Raw genomic sequence first — 23,475 nt, 5'->3', positions numbered from 1 at the left:
GAGGTGAAGACAAGAGTATCCCTGAGACCTGCTGGCCAGCCAGACTAGCCTAATCTGTGAACTCTAGGTTTAATGAGGTACTATCTCAAAAATTAAGGCTGGGAAGCAATTAGGGGAGGCACCCAGTCATCAGCCTCTGGATTCTGCACGTACATATACATACAATGCATACACTTGCACACCCATGAATACATAAGCAAATACATACACACTTATATAATAACAACTGGAATATATTAGATGTTGATTTCCTGATTTGGACACCACTGGGGCACCTAGTAAAGTAGACACAGGATTTTTTTTTTTTTTTGAGACAGGGTTTCTCTGTGGTTTTGGAGCCTGTCCTGGAACTAGCTCTTGTAGACCAGGCTGGTCTCGAACTCACAGAGATCCGCCTGTCTCTGCCTCCCGAGTGCTGGGATTAAAGGTGTGCGCCACCACCACCCGGCCTGACACAGGATTTTTTGCACCAGTTTTGCAACTTCCTGTGAGCACAGAATTGTTTCAAAATAAAGGGTTGTTTTTAACCTAAGTGGCAGTAACTTTTTTTTAATTATGATGCCCCCCCCAAAAAAGCCAACATAGCTAGGCACTGTAGCTTTTATGATAATGATATTGGCAAGACTAAAGGCAGGAGGCTCAGCTAACTGAAGGCTGCCTGAACTACATATATAATAAGGCTTTGTCCAAAAAGAGGGTTGGAAAGGTAGCTTACTCAGAAGACCTCAGTTCAATCTTCAAAATACATGCAGGTGCGCGCACGCACACACACTACATACACACAGAGCTAGGCATGGTGGCACACACTTGCAATTGCAGTATTGGGGAAGCAGACAAGTGGATCCCTGATAGCAAGACAACTGACCCAGCCAAGATGAGATGAATTCCAGATCAGTAACTAGGGGAAAGTGCCTGAAGAACAGTGCCAAAGGCTGTCTTCTGCCTACCAAATGTGTGGGTACAAACACACACCTACACAGGAAGAAAATGCAAGTGAAGAAAACAGGAAAGAAAATTATCACTACCACATAAGTACTGATTTGGGGTACTTCTCTCTGTATGTGCAGCATGCACACACATCACATGCACTCCCTTTTTGTTAACTTCTTTGCACTTTTTGTTTTATTAAGCATGTGGTCACTTCTAAGGTCATCTATCTAGCTGATACTCTATTTGAAGAAAGAAAGGGGGGAAGTAGTGATTTGAATGAGAGGAGGCCCCCACAGGTGCATATGTTTGAATGTTTGATCAGCCATTAGTGGAACTGTTTGAGAAGGACTTAGGAGGTGTTGCCTTGTTGGAGAAGGTGTGTCACTGAGGGTGGGTTTCAAGGTTTCACAATCCCACACTAAGCCCAGTCTCTCACTTTCTCCCTGACTAATGCCTATGGATCAGGATGTAAACTCTCAGCTACTACTCTAGCACCATGTCATGGACTGACCCTTTGAAACTATACAACCCAACTAAACACTTTCTTTTAAAAGTTGCCTTAGTCATGGTATCTCTTCACAACAACAAACAGTAATGATGACAAGGAGGAATCAAGCTTCCGAGGACTGATCAGCTAATTTGCAAAGCAAGGATCTTTTATTCCAGCTTCATTCAACTCATAAAACACCCCTTGGATACTTCTGCTAGAGTCCTGTACCAGGGTTCTTTTGTTCATTGTTAACTGTAAAAATGAGCCTACTAGCCGGGCGGTGGTGGCGCAAGCCTTTAATCCCAGCACTCGGGAGGCAGAGGCAGGTGGATCTCTGTGAGTTCGAGACCAGCCTGGTCTACAAGAGCTAGTTCCAGGACAGGCTCCAAAACCACAGAGAAACCCTGTCTCGAAAAACCAAAAAAAAAAAAAAAAAATGAGCCTACTAAATCCAGTATGGTGGAACCTGAGAGGTGATTGCAGGAAGATTAATCCAAGTTTGAGGCCAGCCAGGCTACAGTGAATTCCTGGCTAGCTGGGACTATATAAAAAGACCTTGTCTCAAAGAGGGGGGGGGGCAGGCAGAGGGAGAGATTCATGCTTAGTATCTGCTAAGCCTAATGGGTTTATCTAACCTGAAACATGAAAGAAGATGTTCACACAGAGACAAGTTGTTTGTTTTCTTGTCACATTATGGGATAGCCAGAAATGATAAGATGTCGGCAGATTTGACCACTTCAATCTGTCCACTATGGAGGAAATGTTCTCAGGTTTTAAGTTCAGCTGGCAAGATGCACTAGTTTTCTAGAACAGGCTACATTTAAGTAACTGTGCACTACAGAAATCTAGTAATCTCTGTACAACATGGCTTTGGAAGTTGGAACCAGCTCTGAAACTTGGCTCTGTCAATCACCATGTAATTTTAGACAAGCTATTAACCTTACTACTCCTGAGCCAAAGTTCTTATCTTCCTCAATTATAAAATGGGAACAACAATAGTTACACAGCACAAAGACAGATTACATGAGGAAGCAGTCTGCAGTAGTTAGAGCCCCTAAGCAATGGGTACACCAAATGTAAGTAAGAAATACACTACGCTCTCCATCTAAGCCCCAGTCACCTTCCCTTTCTACTAGCATCTTCCTAGTCCCCTCACTCTGCTGCCTTGTGGCTTTATCAGAGGATCCACACAGCACTGGTCCTAACTCCCCAGACTCACTTCCTACACATGTTCACTTGCCCAGGGCAAAGCTTACAGATTACATGGATTCTAGACAAGTACTGACTCAGCCACACTCTATTTCAGTCCTTACCACACAGCTCAAGTACTACTACTACCATTTCTAATCTCTCAACCTTCTTGTGTTTATTTCCACTCCTGACTCAAGTATCCAAAATGCTGATCTTACTAGGTACAGCAGCAGCAAAGAGGAGTGAGTACACAAAGAAGTTGAGCTTCAACCTTCTGAACTGTTTGACACTTACAAGGCTGTATGCAGCCTTTTTAATTATTACATAATAAAGGTAAATAAAAGCAAACAAAACTATAATCAAAGGTAAAATATTAAACTAATGAGCTAGAACGCCTCAAAAAAGTGATGCTCTATCTTACTGAAGATGGTCTTACCTGCAAAAATAATGAAAGGGACAAGCATAAGCAGCAGGCAAGATGAGAAAGAAGGGGAAAAGGCCAAAATGTCCCAAGTGTTCTGAGACTGATGAGTGGGAGGCTGTGACCAGAGAACAAGGTATGATTTGAGAAGTCTAAAAGATATTCTAGATATCACTTTTTGCATCTAGTAAGTCATCTTCTTTCCTGCTGAGAAGTCTAAAGTCATACTGCCTGTGGGAATCAATCCAGAGCACATGTGTTCTAACTACTCTCCCTGATAAAAGCCTGGTCTCCAACAACCAAGGGAACCTCCCCTTACTCAGAATTACATCATGTGGCACCTTGAGCTCCCTGAGGTAGCGGACTGATGGAAGAACCTGGAAGCTGGAGGCAGCCTATCCTATTTCATTTCTGTTGTTATGATAAAATACCTGACAAAAAGCAGTCTGGGGTATTTGGCTTACAATTCAAGGTTATAGCCCATTTGCGCAGAAGTCAAGACAGAAACGTGAGCAGCTAGTCACACCCACAGTCAAGAACAGAGAAAACAAATGCATGTGTTTTTGTGCTTAGTTCACTTTCTCTAATACAGTGTAGGACTCAAACCCAGGAAATAGCACCACAGTGGGTTGGTCTTCCCACATCAATTAACACAGTCAATCACTCCTCAGACATGCCTACTGGCCAGCCTGTTCTAAACAATCCCTCACTGAGACTTTTCCCAGATGACTTGAGTGTGACAAGTTATCAGTTTTTGACACTAACCATCACAAAGCTGGTGTGGTGAGCACCTGTAATCCCAGCACTCAGGCAGAGCTTGAATCCAGCCAGGATACAAGGTTCCTACAGAAAGAAAGAAAGAAAGAGAGAGAGAGAGAGAGAGAGAGAGAGAGAGAGAGAGAGAGAGAGAGGCAGGGAGGGAGGGAGGGAGGGAGGCAGGGAGGAAGAAAACAGGCTGAGAGCCTGACGCAAGCAGACTAGAAGGCCATGGTTAAGACACAAACATACTGGCAATATCATCACAGGTACAGAAGAAGAGGAAGTAAAATATGAGTCAACATTAAGAGTATACAGTGGACGAATGAGGTCATTAATAGAACTAGGCCATGGGGAAAGAACACTACTCTGAGGGAAGGATAACAGATATGGTTTAGATATTATTAACTGATGGCCACAGCATGCTAAAGTACACATCCATGTCCAAAGAAGGTTTAATTCCAATCAGTAACCAGATCACAAATGAAGCCATAGGCAGAAAAGAACAAGGGAGACTAAGTCAAGAATTTAACAGCAGAGCTGGAGACAACTCACCATTCTCAGCTCCCAAGGACATGATGCTCCACACCCACACTGGGCTCACAACCTTCATGACTCCAACTCCATAGGCACCTGCACTCATGTGCACATACCCACACACAAAATGCAAACTAAAAAATGCTTTCTAGTAAAATGAAGAAGGCAACAGCAAAGACATCAAGGGAGCCACAAAAAAGTTATTTCAAGAAAAGGAGACAGCAAATACCAGAGGCCATAAATAATTAAGAAACATAAGGACTAAAAACAGGTTATGAGTTTTTTCTTTTCTTTTCTTTCCTTTTGTTTTTGTTTTTGTTTTAAGACATAATAGTATGTAGCCCAAGCTGGCCTCAAACTCACCATCCTCAGTATCCTCAGTGCGGGACCACAGCCATGTACCATAAGTTCCTTATATTGGACCCAACACACTGAGGTTATAGGTAGGTTTAAAAAAGTAGTTGCAGACCAAAAGTCTGCCTACTGATTAACAATTTATTGTTGTACATCTCAAATCACTGCCAGATAAAAATTTAAAAGTTCTCATTACAAAGAAATGGTAATTAGAAGTAACAGACATGCTGAGTACAATATTACACTGTACCCCATAAACATGTACAATGATTGTGTTACAAGAACCTTGAATATTGGGTAGTGGTAGCACATGCCTTTAATTTCAGCTCTTGGAAGGGAGAGGCAGGTAGATCTCTGAGTTCAAGTCCAACATAGTCTACAGAGCTAGTTCTAGGACAACCAAGGCTACACAAAGAAACCCTGTGAAAGAAGGAAGGGAAGGGAAGGGAGGGGAGGGGAGGGGAGCGGAGGGGACGGGAAAGATAAAAAAAGAAAAAAAGCAAGAATCTTGGACAAAATAAAATACTAAGAATACCTTTAAAAGTCAATCTAGGGCTGGAGAGATGGCTCAGAGGTTAAGAGAACTGACTGCTGTTCCAGAGGTCCTGAGTTCCCAGCAACCACATGATGGCTCACACCCATCTATAATAAGATCTGGTGCCCAGAACACTATATACATAATAAATAAATTTTTTAAAAATAGTCAATCTACAGCCAGGTAGTGGTGGCTTTAATCCCAGCACTTTGGAGGCAGAGGCAGGCGGATCTCTGTGAGTTCGAGGCCATCCTGGTCTACAGAGATAGTTCCAGGACAGCCAGGGCTGTTATACAGAGAATCCCTGTCTCAGGGGCAGGGGGTTAATCTACAATATGAATTATGAAGAAATGGGGAGAAGAAGGCTAAAACAGACACATGACAGGGGGCACAACTCAACTATATGGTAGTGTTTGCCTAAGTCACCTAAAGCTCTGAGCTACATCAGCAATGGAAGAAAAACAACAGAGAAACAGTTACACTTCCTCTTCACCCCTGCCTATACCAGCACACTCTCCACAACTTCAGCTGTCTTCAACTAGACCTTGTATTGCAAGGCGCCAATCACCTCAATCACAGCCTCCCATCTATTATAGACAAGGCCAAATCAAGTATTTTGTCAGCACATGGCCAATCTGTTAATTCTATTTTTCAACCCTTCACACCTACAAATCCAAATCACCAACTGACTCAAACTTGTAATTATTCCCAGTATCCATGCTAACAGCTTCCTAAGTAACTTAAGTTTAGTTTCTTCCCCTTTCTTCACTGATCAATGAAGAGATTTTAAAATGACAATTCTCACAGGGCATGGTAGCACACACCTTTAATCCCAGAATTCAGGAGCCTAGTCTACATAGTAAATTCTAGGCCACTCTGAATCCCACATCCAAGAGCAGGCCTTTGGCACATCCTACAGACAATATTATCTATTTCACCAGTGAAATCAAGACACAGCGATGGTCTATTTTCCTTTGAGGGAAATCGCCAGTTACTCTAGGGTAGTTCTAGAAATCTTCCATCAACTAGTTAGCTACAAAAGACCTAAGCATCATACTGTCCAGCTGCTTCACACAAGTCGGCACCATGGGTCAATCAATCTATCTGATGCTTTCTTAACACAGGCTGAGCACGGTGATAGATGCCAAGTATCCAGCATTTGGGAGGCCATGGCAGGAGGATTAGGAGTTTGAGAACAGCTTAGATAGCTTAGACATCTCAAACAGTGAAAGGCAAAAATGATTTTTAAAGATGAGAGAAACTATGTGTTAGAGTGAGGCGTGTAGGTAATGCCTTGGGAGCCTAGAAAGTTAGAGCACTCAACTCTCCCTCCAGTCTCCTGACACCTACCGTTCTTTCCTTGTGTGTGAGAGAGAGATCCTGAAACCATACGCAAGCACTTTTACCTGGAGGACCTTTTGCCTCCCTTAGCTTTAAGATTCAAACATGCCCTCTCCCAGTTCCTTTAATCTCAAGCAGCCATTCCTTGGGCAAAAAGATTCTGCACATAAGCGATCTTTTACTATCACTCCAATCGCCATCTCTAGCTATCAGAATGTGTCTCATCTCCCCACTACACTCACTCGCCTCCAAGGCAAGTAGAACACTGCCATGAAAGTACAAGTTTTGAGACTAGATCTTTTTTCTTCTCTTTTTGGCACTAGAGTCTTCATGCATACCAAAAGCAAATGTTCTGAATTATACCCCAGCAAGCAAGGGTTTGAATCCCAGCTATCTACCATTTGGTTGCAGTGTGACTTTGAGAAGATACCTAACCTTTCAATGCTTTGAATGCAAACTATAAAATGGAAAAGGAAGGCCGGGCGGTGGTGGCACACGCCTTTAATCCCAGCACTCGGGAGGCAGAGGCAGGCGGATCTCTGTGAGTTCGAGGCCAGCCTGGTCTACAAGAGCTAGTTCCAAGACAGGAACCAAAAAGCTTCGAAACCCTGTCTCGAAAATCCCCCCCCAAAAAAAAAAAATGGAAAAGGAAGGACTGGAGAGATGTCAGCAGTTAAGAGCACTAGTTGCTCTTCCAGAGGTCCTGAGTTCAATTCCCAGCAATCACATGATGGCTCACAGCCATATATAGTGGGATATGATAAAGGTATACATGCAGATAGAGCACTCATTAAATAAATTTTAAAAGAAAAAAGGTTAAGAAAATTAAGAGCTTGTCCAAGTAGTATCACAGGCCTTTAATCCCAGCACTCCAAAAGCAGACATATCTCTGTGATCTTGGAACCAACAGGGTCTACATAATGAGACTTACCTCAAAATACAAATACAGACAGATAGATAGATTAGATAGATTAGATAGATAGATAGATAGATAGATAGATAGATAGATAGATAGATAGATAGATAGAGATGGATGGATAGATAGATAGATAGATAGATAGATAGATAGATAGATAGATAGATAGATAGATAAGAAAGGGAGGAAGAGAGGAAAAAAGTTTGGGGCTGAAATGATAGCTCAAGAGAGTAAAGAGGCCAATCCCACAAACCTGTCAACCTGAGTTCAAATCCCAAAACTCACATATAAGGCTAGATATGGTGGCACACATCTATAATCCCAGAACTCCTATACTGAGATAGGAGGCAAAGAGAAGAGACTCACCCAGAAGATCAAGGGCCATACAGCACAGCAGCAGAACCCAGAAAGACCCTCCCTCCATCAGATGGGAGAAGAAAGGGGCTCCTGAAAGTTTCCTGTGATCTCCACACATGCACCATGACGTGCACACACCCACACTTACATACAAATTATAAAGTAAAAAAGTTTGTTAAGGCATGGCTAGAAGAACTGAAAGCCTAGCTAGTCATTTCTTGATATTGAACTGCCTCTCTAGACTGTCTCCAATGGCACAGCCAAACATGGGACCTCTGAGCACTACTGAACTTTGCTTGCTTCCTGTCTTGTCACATGGTGCCTCCCACAGCACGGTGTACAGTACAACACATCACATGTGAAAGGTCTAATTTTGTCTTCATTGCAGGGACCACATTAGAAAAACAACCTTTAATCTATACAATAGGGGGGTGCATATATCAAACACAGGTGTCATTCATCAGTGGATCCCTTGCTTTTGATACAAGGTCCTTCATTGGCCTAGAGCTTACTAAGAAGTCTAGGGTGGCTAGCCAGCAGGCCCAGGATCTGGGCATCACCAGCACTGGGATTACAACTGTTTTTGTTTTCGTTTGGTTTGTTTTTTGGTTTTTCAAGACAGGGTTTCTCTATAGCTTTGGAGCCTGTCCTGGAACTCGCTCTAAAGACCAGGCTGGCCTCGAACTCACAGAAATCTGCCTCTGCCTCCTGAGTGCTGGCTGGGTTTAAAGGTGTGCACTATCACTGTCCAGCTACAACTGCTTTTTAAAGTGGATTTTGGGAATTAAAGTTAGAGTATCATGTTTGCAGAGCAAGTACTCTTTCAACTAAGCAATCTTCCTAAACCCACTCCAGTGTGTGTGAGAGAGAGAGGGAGGGAGGTGTGAGTGAGAGTGTGGGTAAATGCTCTCATGACACACATGTGGAGGTCAACATTGTGGAGTTGGTTCTTCCCTTCTTCTCTGGGTTCCAGGAATAGAATTGGGCTGGGTCATTAGGCTTTCAAGGCAAGTACTTTCACACACTAAAGCCATCTTAAGTAATTGGAGGGGAAAACATGCCAGTTAGATGGTGACATACACCTGTCTCTACTCCTAAATACTAAGTACTCTACTGAGGAGTAGAGACAGGAGGATCACTACAAGTTCAAGGCCACTAGTCTACATAGTCTAGTCTACATAGACTTAACAAGTACTAGGGATACATAAGATACACAAACAAATACACGCACACACACTTCTACAAAAAAGGTTGATAATTTAAGCAAGGGCTCAATCTTGCACAAAATTTCTATATAAAGCAGCAACTCACTCAATATTGAAAACCAGTTTTCAGAAAGGTTAATAGGAACCACTAACATGTTACATCTCTCAAGAACTGCAGAATAAAGGCTGGGAATATAGCTCAGTGGTAGAGCGCTTGCCTAGCATGTGTGAGGCTTACGTTCAACTCTCAGCAAAGGAAAAAAAAAGTCAATAAATTAAACTTCAGAAGTCAACCAAAAATGATTCAGTCATTTAAAACAGGGTTTAAGGAGCTGGCTCAGTCTTTGCACTTATGTGCCTGCTCTTGAAGAGGACCTGGATTTAGTTCCTAGCACCGACATGGTAGCTAACACCAGTCTGTAACTCCAGTTCCAGAGGACCTGATGCCCTCTTCTGATCTCTATTGGCCTTAGGCACACATGTAGTATCCAGATAAACAGGCAGACAAAAAGTTCACACACATAAAACAAAAGTTAATTTTTTTAAAAAGGGAGTTGAATACATCTAGCCATTTAGTAACTCTGCTCTGTAACTATGGATGGTAGTATATGTGCATCTCAAGATCCTTCCAGCTACAGTGATAGTTTTGTTTATTTTTAACTCAGTTATTCCCATGTCCCACTCCTGCCAATCTTAGAGGCTAACAAAGCAAGGATGGGTGACACTCCCAATTACCCTTCCCATGATGCCGCTCAGAGTGCAACAAAGTATAGAGGCCTTCCAGCAGAGCTCTGCAGCTTGCTAGCAGGTACCTTACATCTGTTTGCCTTCCCTCTGCTAGTGACAACCGGGCAGGATTGTTGTAGTTAACTAATACTGAACAAGTAAAAGCAGCACATAAAAATAACTGGCATATGATGGAGGGTGGAAGGTGGAGGTTAAAGCAGGGTCTCACAAAGAGCCCAGGCTAACCTGGAACACACTACTCAGACCAAGATGATCTCAAACTCTTGGCAATCCTTTTGAGCCACCAAAATACTAGGATTACAGGTATGCACCACTGTACCTGATCAGAGATGTAATTTTTACCTGTTGTGCCATTTTACTCATTTTTAAAAGGCCATTTAAGGGGCTAGAGAGATGGTTCAGTAGTTTAGAGCACTAGCTGCTCTTCCAGAGGACCTGGTTCAATTCCCAGTACCCACATGGCGGTTCACAACTGTCTGTAACTCCAGTTCCAGGGAATCTGATACCCTTACACACAGGTAAAACACCAATGTACATTTAAAAAAAAAAAGACATTTAAAACACATAGATTTAGATCAACAATTATCTTAAAGGCCATAATGTAGCCAGGCCTACTGGCACACACCTATGGAAGGCTCAAACAGGAGGGACAGGAGTTCAGGACCAACCTGAGCAACAAAGTGAGATCAAAGACCTGCCTGGTATACAACCACCCTTCAATCTCCACAGAGTCGCACTGCAAGCTGGTATGAATGAAGAGAAAAATAATTATTGAAATAAAGGGCTGCGATTCTCAATAAAAGACCCTTGTTCTGTCAGGCACAAACCAGGCAATGGCTCCCTGGCTAGTAGACAAAGACCGCACCGCCCAATCCTCTTCTGGAACAATTGCTGATGAACCATTAGGGTTATGACAGTAGACCCTATTGGTCTCACACCCACAGTGGCTTCTTTCTGCATGCTTAAATAGAGTTCTACATACAAAATCAACAGCTTCACAATTAATTATTCAAAGGTAATCATGCTCTTAATGCCTTCTGAGCACAAGGGCAACTTACTAGCTCTGCTATATACAAAATTCTGTCCCAGCAACATGCAAAGTTCCCTGAGGGCAAGGCACTGATCTATCTAGAAAGATGGACATTCTCTAGGGTGCAGCATATAAAGACTACTTAAAACTAACCAAAAGATTTGTACACTCAGAGCCAGAGAGATGGCTCAGAGGTTAAGAACATTGGCTGTTCTTCTAGAGGACCAGGGTTCAATTCCCAGCATCCACGTGGCAGCTCACACCTGTCTGTAACTCCAGTTTCAGGGTTTCTGACACACTGACATAGACACACATGCAGGCAAAACAACAATGAACATCAAATAAAAATAAATTTTAAAAAAGATTTATATATTCATATTCATACCGTAGCAGAAGCAAATCAGGTATCCATTGAGGGATGAATGGGCAAGCAAAAGTGGTGCACTCGTGCTGATGGAAAGGAATTCTGCACACCCTACAACACTTACAGAATGGTGCACTCGTGCTGACGGAAAGGAATTCTGCACACCCTACAACACTTACAGAATGGTGCACTCATGCTGACGGAAAGGAATTCTGCACACCCTACAACACGTATGGACTTTGAAGATACTCCACTAAATGAAATAAGCAGTAATAAAAAGAAAATACCCTTCTACCCCCCCTCAAAAAAAAAGTGTGCAGGGGTTAGAAGGATAGAAACAGAAAGGGAAATGGTGGTTGGGAGTCCAGGGAACAGAGCTACTAATGGAGGGAGCAGGGGTTAGTATTTCAGAGTACAATGTTTCAGTTGGGGAAGGTTCTGGAAATGTAGACCATGACAGCTACACAATATAATGCACATAATGCCAGTGAACTGTAAGTTAATTTAAGTGATTAAGTATATTGTATCACAATTTAAAAATTCAAACACTTGGAACTGGAGAGATGGCTCAGCAGTTAAAAGCACCGGTTGCTCTTCCAGAAGACCCAGGTCCAATTCCCAGCACACACACGATAGCTCAAAATTGTCTATAACTCCAGTTCCAGGGGATCTGACACCCTCACACCAATGCACATAAAATTAAACAAATTTTAAAAACTTCAAACATTTGGTACAGTGGCCAACACCTTTAATCCCAGCACCTGGGAGACAAAGGTCAGTGGATCTCTTTGAGTTCTAGTCTGGTCTATGTAGAGAGTTCCAGGACAGTGAGAGCTACATAGTTAGACTGTCTTTGGAGGAGGGGGATTGAATTCAAACATTTTATAAAATTATTGAAGAAATGTTAAGAATTCATAGACGTCTCATCTTTGAATTATTTTTAGAGAACGTTTTTATAGAACATCTCTACATTGTACAAATGAACTCAGAGCTCAACAGATCTGCCACCTTTTATAGTATACACCATATATAAACATATACATCATATATAGTACCCGTAGTACAAATTACACCATGCCACTCAGCTTTGATGGTGTATTTTACCCAGCTTGCTTGTAAAGCCAGGAGGACTACTTGAGTGCCTTAGATTTTTTTCCAAAACCAGGACCTTACACACTACCCACCCACCCCTCAGGACAGTCTAGTCTTGACAGTCTAGTCCAGCGTGCATTAAAAAACTGTGCCAACGATTACATTTCCACTACACCACTAACTTGCCAGGCAATGGGGAGGGGTAGGGTGCTATCCCTGGAGATGCTCAAATGCTGGCTGGGCAATCAACCACTCATCATGGGCTAGATGCCAAACTGAGGAAGATAAGGAATCAGACAACTAACTTCACCTTGCCAACTGTGATGGGCAGATAAGACTCAGAAACAGTACAATGGCGAAAGCAAACTACTGTGAGTTCACAAACCCAAAGGAGTATGGACGGCTAGAGGGCCTGGAAGTGGGGGAGAGGGGTAATCTTCCTTCCAAAGGTTTTTGAGCTGGATCTGAAAGGATGCAGTTTTCCAGGGAAAGGACCAGAACATAAAGCAGAAAGAACGGCGGCCAAGATGTCCAAAGATCCCACTGCTGACTCTGCCATCATCTCTATCAGTAACCTCTGCAAATCGCACTCTAGGTTTCTCCAAATGCAAACCTACAGATGGGCAGAATGGTCTCCAAAAATTCAGCCAGTTAGAACGGACTGCTGATGTTCAAATCGCACCACTGTCCCAGAGGAGTCGCTTGACCTTGGGCAGAGTAATTAACAGCTCCGTGCCTCAGTCTCCCCCATTTCCGGGGGTGGTGTAATAACTAAACATATGTCAATCACTTAGCAAAGGATATGGCACACAGTAAGCCATCAATAAATTGATACGGGTAATCACGACTCGCTGCACTAGGAGCACAGCAAACTCAGAGGCAGGGGGTTGTACCCGCGGCGCTCACAAGGTTCCCCCCCACCAGACACCCAGTCGGGGGAGGGGGGGGAAGGGAGCGTACAGCCGGTAGCACACCCGGCACGCGTGTGTCACCGGCCTGGCTCGCACGCGCCTCTCCCCGCCCCAGGGAGAAGCGATAACTCAGTAGCCCCGAGGCCCACTACCACCCCTCCAACCGGGTCCTTGACCCCACTCACCATGCTGGCCGGGGAGGGGGTGGCTCAGGTGAGTTGGCTCTTGGGATCCAACGCGTCCCGTTCGCACAGTTCAGGTCATGGTCTCGGCAGGCTCGGGGAGTCCCCCGCCCATGCAAAGACAACCCGTTCCCCACCCGGGTCCCGCCGGCACCTTTAAAAGGAGCACAGCGGCCTCATCGAGGACCCCCGAAGCTATTCATCCAGACCTCGGCCCACCCCAGGCAAACGCAAAAGCAGGAAATGGGGTAAGGAGGCAGCTGTGCGGGGCCCCCCGCCTGGGCCCGACCCCCAGAAAGGAGGCTGCGGGCCCAGGCAGGGATTCCCCGGCCTCCCCGGCCCGAGGCGGCGACGGGCCCGGACGGGGCTGAAGGGGCGGAGGCTGCCCGGGCCTGGGCGGCGCGGCCGGCTCAGGAGGGAGGCCCACGGGCCCGCGCAGTCCTCGCCACCTCTGCCCTCGCCACGGCCCCGATCCGCATCCCTGCGCGCCGCCCGCGGCCGCCGCTAGCCCCGCGCGGCCACCCCCAGCCAACAGCCCTGCGCGCCGGAAGTGGCGAGCACCAGGCGGCCTCAGCCCGCGGCCTGCTGCGGCGCTGGAACCGGACCAATCCGGAATCAAGTGAGGGCAGAGGAGGGCGGGGCCGCACCTGACGGTTCGCTGGCCCCGCCCACCTCGTCCCCGCCCAAGCTGCCGTGGACGGCCGCGTTGGTAAAGGGACGCGCGGCCATTTTGGTAAAGGGGTGGTTTCCCTTTCGTTTCTGTCGCTCATTCATTCCGCAAATCATTTTTGAGCGCCTTTCCGAACCCTGGTACCGGACTTGAAGTTCCGCGGGGCTGGACTGTACTCTCCTGGGGCCTCTATTCGTTCAGTCCACTGCTCTGGGTACTAAGATCAGAAAGTGTCACAGGACGAAATAGAAACAGTGTCACGATCTTAATTGGCTTCATCCTCAATTGTAGAGTCAGACAATACTTAATAGAACAAAACAGAGAACAAAGGTTCCAATGAGCAGAGTAGCAAAAAGCGGTCATAGATCGATGAAAAGAGGCCTAGAGAAAGCAGACACAAACCACGGGTCGTATGGAAGGTACTTACAAAGTCGGGGCAGGGGGACAAAAGAGAAGCAACAGTGTAACAGCTTACTTTTGCGTTATTATCATCCAGTTAAAAGTAATTCTAGGAAGATTTAAAAGAAACAAAACTGGTATGAGCCAGATGTGACAACGGTGGAGGCTGCAGGATCCAGAGTCTTCCAGAGAAGTCCAGTTGGCTTCCCAGAACTCAATTTGGTTGGCTCACCACTACCTGTAACTCCAACACCAAGGAATTCAACACCCTCTTCTGGACTCCCAAGATACACCCACACCCGCATGGCATACACATACATAGGTACACAAACATACATATAAATTAATTTTTAAGGGACATGGGAGCAAGGAGCCAGTGACATGATTCAACCTGCAAAGGCTTTGCCGCAACGTCTGACCATCGATCTGGATTCAATCCTCAGAACCTGTGGTGGTTTGAATAAGAATGGCCCTCGTAGAGGGAGAGAGGGAGTGGAAGCACACACCTTCATTCCCAGCGCTTTGCACTCAGGAGTCAGAGGCAGGCAGATCTCTGTGAGTTCAAGACCAGCCTGGTCTGTTAGTTCCAGAATAGTTAAGACTACACAGACTTGTCCCCACAGGCTCATATTTGAATGTGTAATCATCAGATAGCGGCATTTTTTGAGAAGGATTAGAAGGATTAGGAGGTGTGACCTTGTTGGAAGAAGTGTGTCACTGGGGGTGGGCCTTAAGGTTTCAAAAGCTCATGCCAGACCTGGTCTCTTGTCTCTCTGTGGATCAGGATGCAGCTCTTAGCTACTGTGGTAGTTTGAATGCCCCCATAATCCCAAAGGGAGTGGCACTGTTATGGGTTTGCCTTGTTGAAGTAGGTGTGGCCTTGTTGAAGGAAGTGCCTCACTGTGGGAGCAGGCTTTGAGGTCTCTTGCTCAAGCGTCACTTAGTGTGACAGACAGTCCACTTGCTGTTGCCTTCTGGCCTTCTAATCAAGATGTAGCCAGTACCATGTTTGCCTGCAGACTGCCACACTCCCTGCCCTGGTGATAACGGACGAACCTCTGAAACTGTAAGCAAGCCACCCCTATTAAATGTTTTCCTTATAAGAGAGGTCATAAGCCGGGCGGTGGTGGCGCACGCCTTTAATCCCAGCACTTGGGAGGCAGAGGCAGGCAGATCTCTGTGAGTTCGAGACCAGCCTGGTCTACTAGAGCTAGTTCCAGGACAGGCTCCAAAACCACAGAGAGACCCTGTCTCGAAAAAAAAAAAAAAAGAGAGAGAGAGAGAGAGAGAGATGGTCATGGTGTCTCCTCACAGCAATAGAAGCCCTAAGACAGCTACTCTTCCGACATGCTCCCTGCCATGATAATAGTGAACTGGCCCTCTGAAACTGTAAGCAAGCCTCCAATTAAATGTTTTCTTTTATAACAGTTGCCTTGGTCATGGTGTCTCTTCACAGCAATAAAATAATGACTAAGACAGAACCCAGTTGTGAAGGAGTGAATAGATTCCCACAAATTGTCTTTTGATCATACTAGCATCAAGGTGGCTCTCCGCTGGCAAAAGGGACCTGTGGGTCTTCATTGACTTCTACCTGTGGAGAATATCAGCATACACATGCTAACCCCCAGGGCCCTATAGTCCCTACTCACAAGCTCCTGTTACTCATTTCAAAGACCCCACAGTAGCATCTTGGCCCTTCTCACCTTCTCCTCTACCCTAAAACCCCCAGGCCTGTTCCAATCATGGATCACTTCCCACCCCCAGACACTCATCCTCTTAGTAAGCCACGTGATATTTCCATTCCCCACCTACGAGCCTGCCCCACTTTCTTGTTTCTCTTGCAGATAGCCCTGGTCATGTCCAGTCTACATTTTCTCTCTGCTCTGGACTCTTCCAGATGCCTCTAGATATTTTCTCTCTTATTCACAATAAAAACCTTCCACCTGCACTGAGCAGTGGTGGCACACACCTTTAATCCCAGCACTCAAGAGGCAGAGCCAGGTACACCCTTGTGAGTTCAAGGTCAGCCCAGTCTACAGAGCTAGTTCCTTAGCTGTCCTAGCCAGGGCTACACAAAGGAAACCCTGTCTTGAAAAAACAAAAAACTAAAACAAAAACAAAAAAACCTTCCCCATAATGGAGTGGCCATTTTAGTGGGTTTTTTTTACTGCACCCGCTTGAATACAATAAATAAATGTAAGAGAGGGAGGAATGAGAGAGAGAGAGAGAGAGAGAGAGAGAGAGAGAGAGAGAGAGAGATCTACTTGAGAAATTTGGCATGATTTCTCATGAAGTTAAAAAACCCTGAACTAGACATGGTGGCTCACGACTTTGAGACCTAGCATTTAGGAGGCTGAAGGATTGAAATGAATTTGAGGCCCACCTGGGCCATTGAGACCCTGTCATAACACACGCTCCTACACAGTCTGAGATCAGTAACTCTAATCTAATCTGATGTTTAAGATGGTCTCTTGAGGTCTACTACAGATGTTAGGAGAGGTTGTTTTTTTGGGGGGTTTTTTATGGAGTTTTTTCCCCCAATAAGCCAATTAAAGAGAGAAGTAAAGAACAGTACAGAGAGGAGATTTAATCAAAAGAGCTGTCATGCAGGTCCAACCTACCGACACCACAGCACAAAGGTTTGGGTTTGGAATTCAGTCTTTGAGACAGGGGCCTCACTATGTAGCCCCAGCTGGCCAGATGCTCACTCTGTAGACCAGGCTGACCTTTGAACTCACAGAGATCTTGTTGCCTCTGGCTCCTGAGGGATGGAATTAGGGATGTGTGTGCCACCAAGGCATAAACCTGGTCACCACACGGAACATCACTCACTCACTGCTTTCAGCCCTGCAGCATGAAGTTTTTAATCCACTAAACTCATGCTGGAATGCCACATGGTGGAATTACGAACAAAACATGCAAAAGAACCCCCATGACAAACAAGTGTACAATTTGTGTTGGGCCACACTCAGAGCTGTCCTGAGCACATTAGCCACACTTAGGAAGAGGAACAGATAAGGAAGTCTGGTGAGACCCTGAATGAAGTCACCATTCTTTCAAACATCTGAATGAGCTTTTGATTTCGTTGAAGAATGGGGCAAAGGGCGAGAGGTATTCCCAATCAGGCAGTCTTGGTCAAGGTGTGGTCCTGGTGGATCTTAGCAGTCCTGGTTCTGCAAGGTTGGAGGAAGTGGTGGACCTTCCTCTCTAGGGAAAAGAGTTGTCTCCCTGGAGATAATGTCTTCCCTTCCGGGAGCAGCCCTGCTATCACAGATAATTACCCTCGTAGGGGAGTGGTCTGTCCTTTGAGGCCTGTGATTGCTTAGTGATAATTTCAGCTCCTTGTGTAAAGGTGTTTATGACAATTCTAGTTTTCCTGGAATCCATGGTAACTGCAGGTTTGGGGGTAGGGGGGGATACTCCCATCTGGAACAGGACATCCTAAAGCAACAAAGACAGAACAAAATGAAGGCAGAGATGCCAGGCTTTGAACCTTCTTTTAGTTCTCCTGTGACCCAATTGAGAAGTACATTGTAGCAAAAACAATTTCTAACCTCCCATTTAAAAAGAACTTTGCAGGTGGCCCAGGCCTTTAATTCCACCACTCAGGAGGCAGAGGCAAATGGATCTCTATGAATCTGAAGGCTGGCCTGGTCTACATAGTGAGTTCGGGGACAGCCAGGAATACATAGAGAGACTCTGTCTCAAAAATAAATAAGTTGTCATTATTGCCCTGGAGGACAAATAAGTAACAAGTAATGAACAAGTGGCTAAATTAGCTGTGGGAAGAGGGGTGCTGTGAAGGAAAGAAGCAAAGGGTTGGTGTAACAGTTTTCTCAACCTGTGGACCACGACCCTTTGAAGGGTGAACAATCCTTTCACAGAGGGTGCCTAAGACCATCAGAAAACACAGATATTTACATTGTATTTTATAACAGTAGCAAAGTTACAATTGTAAAGTAGCAATGAAATAATTTGTTGCTGGGGTCACCATGAGGGTCTATAATAAAGGATCATAGCCTTAGAAAAGTTGAGACCACTGAGATAGAAGATGGGGAGAGGAGTCAAAAGCCTGCAAATGCTCCAGAGTCCCTACCAAGTGTGTGATGATGTTTGCTCTAGCCTCTAACCTGTTTTACTAAGAAGAGTGCTGGAGTTTGTTTGTTTTAAAATGTAGTTATTTCTATGTCTGTGCCTGCCTGAGTTTCTGTATTCTACTTGCATGCAGGATCATGTCTAGAAGCCAGAGGAGGGTACTAGATCCCCTGGAACTGTATTTACAGGTGATAATGAGCTTCTGTGTGGGTGCTAGGAACAGAACTTGTGTGCTCTACCAAGGGTCCCTAAGTATTGGGCCATCTCTCCAGTTCCCAGAGTGCTGGTTCTAAGACATTCTGCCAAGCAGCTCAGTTGAGTCCTCAAGTGTTCCCACTACATAGACCACAGCAAATTCGACTAACCCCATGGCTCTCAAAAACATTTGAAAGAGACATTAAATGAGGAATTGCTCCACTCTCTTGATTCTCATGCAGTAGGTCTGAGGCAGGTCCTAAAATTCACATTTCCAATAAGCTGCCTACTGGGAAAACTGAATTGAATGCTGAGAGAAGGAAGGCAGAGAGAGACACAATAGAGTCACTACTAGAGTCAGGCATGCTGAAACTTTGCAGGTAGAGCACAAACTCATGGTGATATACAGATTAATAGAAATTGGTTAAATTAATATGTAAGAGTTAGCCAATAAGAAGCTAGAGCTAATGGGCCAAGCAGTGATTTAATGAAAAAAAAAAAAAACCAATAAGCTGCCTATTGTGATATCCTCTTTTCATTTTATTAAAAAAAATAAAACTCAGGAGTAAATAATAGGGAATAAACCTAAGAGATCCAGACAGCAATGAAGACAAAACCCTACCTCTCTCCACTTCCCAGATGGAAAGGCCACACAACCCCTCAGCCCTCCTCTTCCTCCTCCTCCCCATGTCCTTCATCTCCTGATGAGTCCGACAGGGGACTCTATGGTCCATCTCAGCCAGCAGAATATGGACTCCACTCTCTAAACAAGGTTGGACTCTATTGGTGGTCTCTGATCAATCAACACAAACAGTTCTCCCCCAACAGTTCCCCTTTTTGTCTAAACAAATAGGAAGGGTTTTTAACTACATACAATTGTTAAGTATTTTCCTTGGCCGACAAACCTCTCCACCAATGCAATAAGCCCATCAGACCAGATCAGACCAAATTAGAAGATGCCCAGGTTTCATGGATGGCAGCCTTCCTGGGTGACCCCCTGGAAGAACATGGAGAGGGGAACAGAAAACCAAAAGACTACAGAAACCGGGAGACCACCAGAGAGGAAAAAGGGAGACCTCATGTTCATTCTCTGGGGGAGGGGGCAGTTTAAATAGTCTGTGGGAGTGGTCTTGACCCTCCCTAGGGAAGGGCCACTTTTTGGCAGGCTTCTTGACTCTCCCTGGGGAGGGGTCATCGTTTGGCAGGCTTTCTTGGAGGTGGAGTTTGGACTGAGGCAACTCCCAGGGAAGGGAGCTTTGAAATGGAGCTTGCCACCTAACATTCAAAAATGGATGCCAGGGGGCTGCAGTGAAGCCCCCAGCCAAACAACAATATGAACAATTATCAGGTATTGTCTAAATAGAAAGGAAAGGTATTAACTTTAACAAATGAAACTACATACAGTAAGAACAATTATCAAATAAGAATTACTGTAGCACAAATTCTAATTGGTCTTAATAATAAAAACCCATGGAGTCAGATATTGGGGGTAAATGCTGAAAGATCAGAGACAAAGGAAAAAGACACAGGCCTCATACCTCGTCAACTTCTTAGCCGAAAAGGGGTCAAGCTCCTGTTTCCAACCTGCCTTATCACTTCCTCTCTCCACCCAGCCATATCATTTCCTGTTTCCTCCTCCCAGGTGCTGGGGTTAAAGGTGTGTGCCACCACTGCCTGGCCTCTGTGGCTAACTAGTGGCTAGCTCTGTCTGCCCTCTGCTCTCCAGACAAACTTATTTGTTAGAGCACAAATAAAATATCACCACATTTCCCCTTGTTTGTCTAAAATAAGGAAAGGTTATAACTAATATAAGAAAAACTATATATAATAAGTACAATAACTATATAGAATATATTCAAGCAATAAATACATCACAATGTCTAGTGTATTTGCATTTGACAAATTCAGAGAAAAAAAAACTCCATTATCTATCCTATCTTGGTGAGTCCAAAGGATTGTACCTAATTTACCTTCTATCCTAATTTGCATTACCAAAACCATCTTTTAATGTCCCTCAACCTTCTACACTTTCCACCTCTTTAGAGAATTTCTTTTCTGAATCTTGTAACAAGGAAAACTATAGCTATAACTATGAAGTCTTCAGCTCCATCAGAGACCCGAGAAAGAAATATTACCTGAGTAAGCAAGAAGTACAAGTAAGTGACTTCCAAAAACTATGAGAAATGATAGAAACATCTGGTTGTCTGGACAGTCACCCAAGTTTTCTCTGCAATATTGGGGCATCCATCATTGATCTACAGACCTAGCATATCCAACAGACCTTTCTGTGAAGCAGGATATTCTGAAGGGCTGTCCTACCTTATTTTGGCAATGTTCAACAGTCCTTTCTTTTGTGTCCTGCTTGTCCAATTTGGACAGCATACTGTTGACAGTCAAGTCAAGGGCACTCTCTTTACCCAATATCTTACTTTTGCCACCAAGAAAGTAAACTCCATATGGAGACTCTTTGATGCCCATCATCTTCTCTAAAGTAGATTGGTACTGCCAGGAACAGACATGTCTCATTGTCATAAACTAGAACCTATTTATTAAAACATCTTAAATGCCATATTATGTAGATCTTTGAAGTGTTTGAAGATTACCTCTCTAAAATTTATCTGTGTTTACCTTCAAAATATGCCTAATAGGGCTGGAGAGATGACTTAGTGGTTAAGCCTGTTCTTAGTGGTATGCCTGTTCTTCCAAAGGTCCTGAGTTCAGTTCCCAGCAACCACATGGTGGCTCACAAGCATCTGTAAGGAGATCTAGTGCCCTCTCCTGGCCTGCAGGCATACACACAGACAGAATACTGTGTACATAATAAATAAATAAATCTTTTAAAAAATATGCCTAATATGACTATAAGTTTGATTGTAATAAGTGACTAATTACAAAACTGCATTTTCTTATTATCCTAAATAGTTGTTAATAATAACTTTCAAGGACTAGAAATTTGCATTACATTGTTAAATGAGCTGAACAGGTACAATACCTTGAACAATAGTAGAAATGTTTTTTTTCTCTCTCTCTCTTTTTTTTTTTTTTTTTTTGTTTTTTTTGACACAGGGTTTCTCTGTGGTTTTAGAGCCTGTCCTGGAACTAGCTCTTGTAGACCAGGCTGGTCTTGAACTCACAGAGATCTGCCTGCCTCTGCTTCCCAAGTGCTGGGATTAAAGGCGTGCGCCACCACCGCCCGGCCGTAGAAATGTATATACAGTATGTTCTAACAAAAATAATCTTAAATTTGTATCAATATACAAAAATCCATATCAATGTAAAATATTTAAGACTATTGGTTGCTTTTTGGTTTAAAAGCGGATTCAATAATCTACCCTTATCCTATCATGTCTATATTCCCCTTTCTTTATTCAAAACAAGAACCCTGAATCTAATCTCCTTTGTTCAACTTTTTCCTGACCATTACCAATAACAACTTGTGATCAAACCCCTAAACAATGACAAATATCCATAACTCAATGAAAGGCCAAAAAGCAGTCACCCAACCTCTTGGGAGTGTGGGTATCATGTTCTTAAACTTATTTTCTACTGTCTGGGGCCAATGATATCTGAAAAGAAAAAAAATGGGTTAATTGGCAAGTCCTAGGAGAAGTAGCTGTATCATTTGTTTCAAGTTGCTGCACAATGAAAAAGTGCAGGGCTTGTCTCAAGTCCCGGCTAGAGCAGTCTGTGAGGCTGGACCATCTCAGCTGGTCACCTCAAAATCGTTCTGAGCAGTGTGTAGTCCAAAGCTGATCTTTAGATGATGATTGTCAGCTTGGTGGCGCTATTATAGTCCTGATGAAATCATCATTGTGGGACTCCATCCTCCTTTTGGAGACTTTAAAGATCACTTTAGGCATGGTCTTGGTTCACTGCAGAAAACGTAAACATTTTAAATGTCATGTGCAGCAGATCTCAAAGTGGTTAAAGGACCATTATTTATTAAGTACATCCAGCATACAAAAACTTAATTCCTAGTTATCTGATAGAGACTCAAACCTGAAATCATGTGCAAAAGCTAGATGAAGACTTTTTCTGGAATTAGTTTGTATTCTATATGGCCATTTATATATATATATATATATATATATATATATATATTTATAAATTTTGAGATAACATTTATACCTAAAGAAAAACTGTTAAAGAGTCAAAATAAAAAAAAAAGATTATGAGATTAGTGGCAATAAAATAGTCCCTTTATTTTGATTTTTCTTCTGTCCCACATCAGATGGCTCTTCTGACAGGAAACAGGGATTCCGGATTTTACTTTAACAAGTATGCTTTGGTTTAGAGAAGGAGCGAGCCACACTCCAACTCCAAAGACAGCTTTAATTTTTAATTGGACTGGGACAAAGACCATTTGCATTATATGTCTGGAGAGAACAGCAGAAACAAATATTTGGGATAATTTATGAAATTTTATTCTGTTGGAAATGTGATATACCAGTAGGCCAATTTACTCTTTCTCTTGGGACTTTTTTTTTCTGGATGATTTTGTGGCACCTGTACCACCTGGAACTGTGATTGGGCAAGGGTGTGGGGATTAAAAAACACACAGTGCCATGGGCCACTCTTGAACAAGAATGCCCAATTTATTGTGTTCCTGGGTAGCTTACATAGGCCTCTCCTTGACCTATGGCCTTGCCCTAGATTTTGGGATTTTTCAGCTGCAAGCCCACCAGAACCCACTCCCTTGCCATCAGGAACTCAGGAGGGTCTCATGCCCAGAGCAGCTGCAAGCATAGGAAAACAAG

General features: G+C 43.9%; 1 protein-coding gene across 1 annotated transcript in view; it reads right to left on the bottom strand.

Annotated features, from left to right (window-relative positions):
- The window catches only part of Xpo6 (exportin 6), a 108,911-nt gene extending 94,994 nt beyond the window's left edge, over positions 1-13,917 (bottom strand). The window contains exon 1 of the mRNA XM_057777800.1: positions 13,363-13,917. Coding sequence (XP_057633783.1) covers positions 13,363-13,365 — 3 coding nt within the window. The 5' untranslated portion in view covers positions 13,366-13,917. The remainder of the gene's footprint in view (positions 1-13,362) is intronic.
- Positions 13,918-23,475: the final 9,558 nt, after the last annotated feature.

Source organism: Chionomys nivalis, chromosome 8, assembly GCF_950005125.1.
Source record: "Chionomys nivalis chromosome 8, mChiNiv1.1, whole genome shotgun sequence".
Lineage (NCBI taxonomy): Eukaryota > Metazoa > Chordata > Mammalia > Rodentia > Cricetidae > Chionomys > Chionomys nivalis.
Note: the sequence above shows the minus strand (reverse complement) of the source record. Positions and strands in the feature narration are given on the sequence as shown.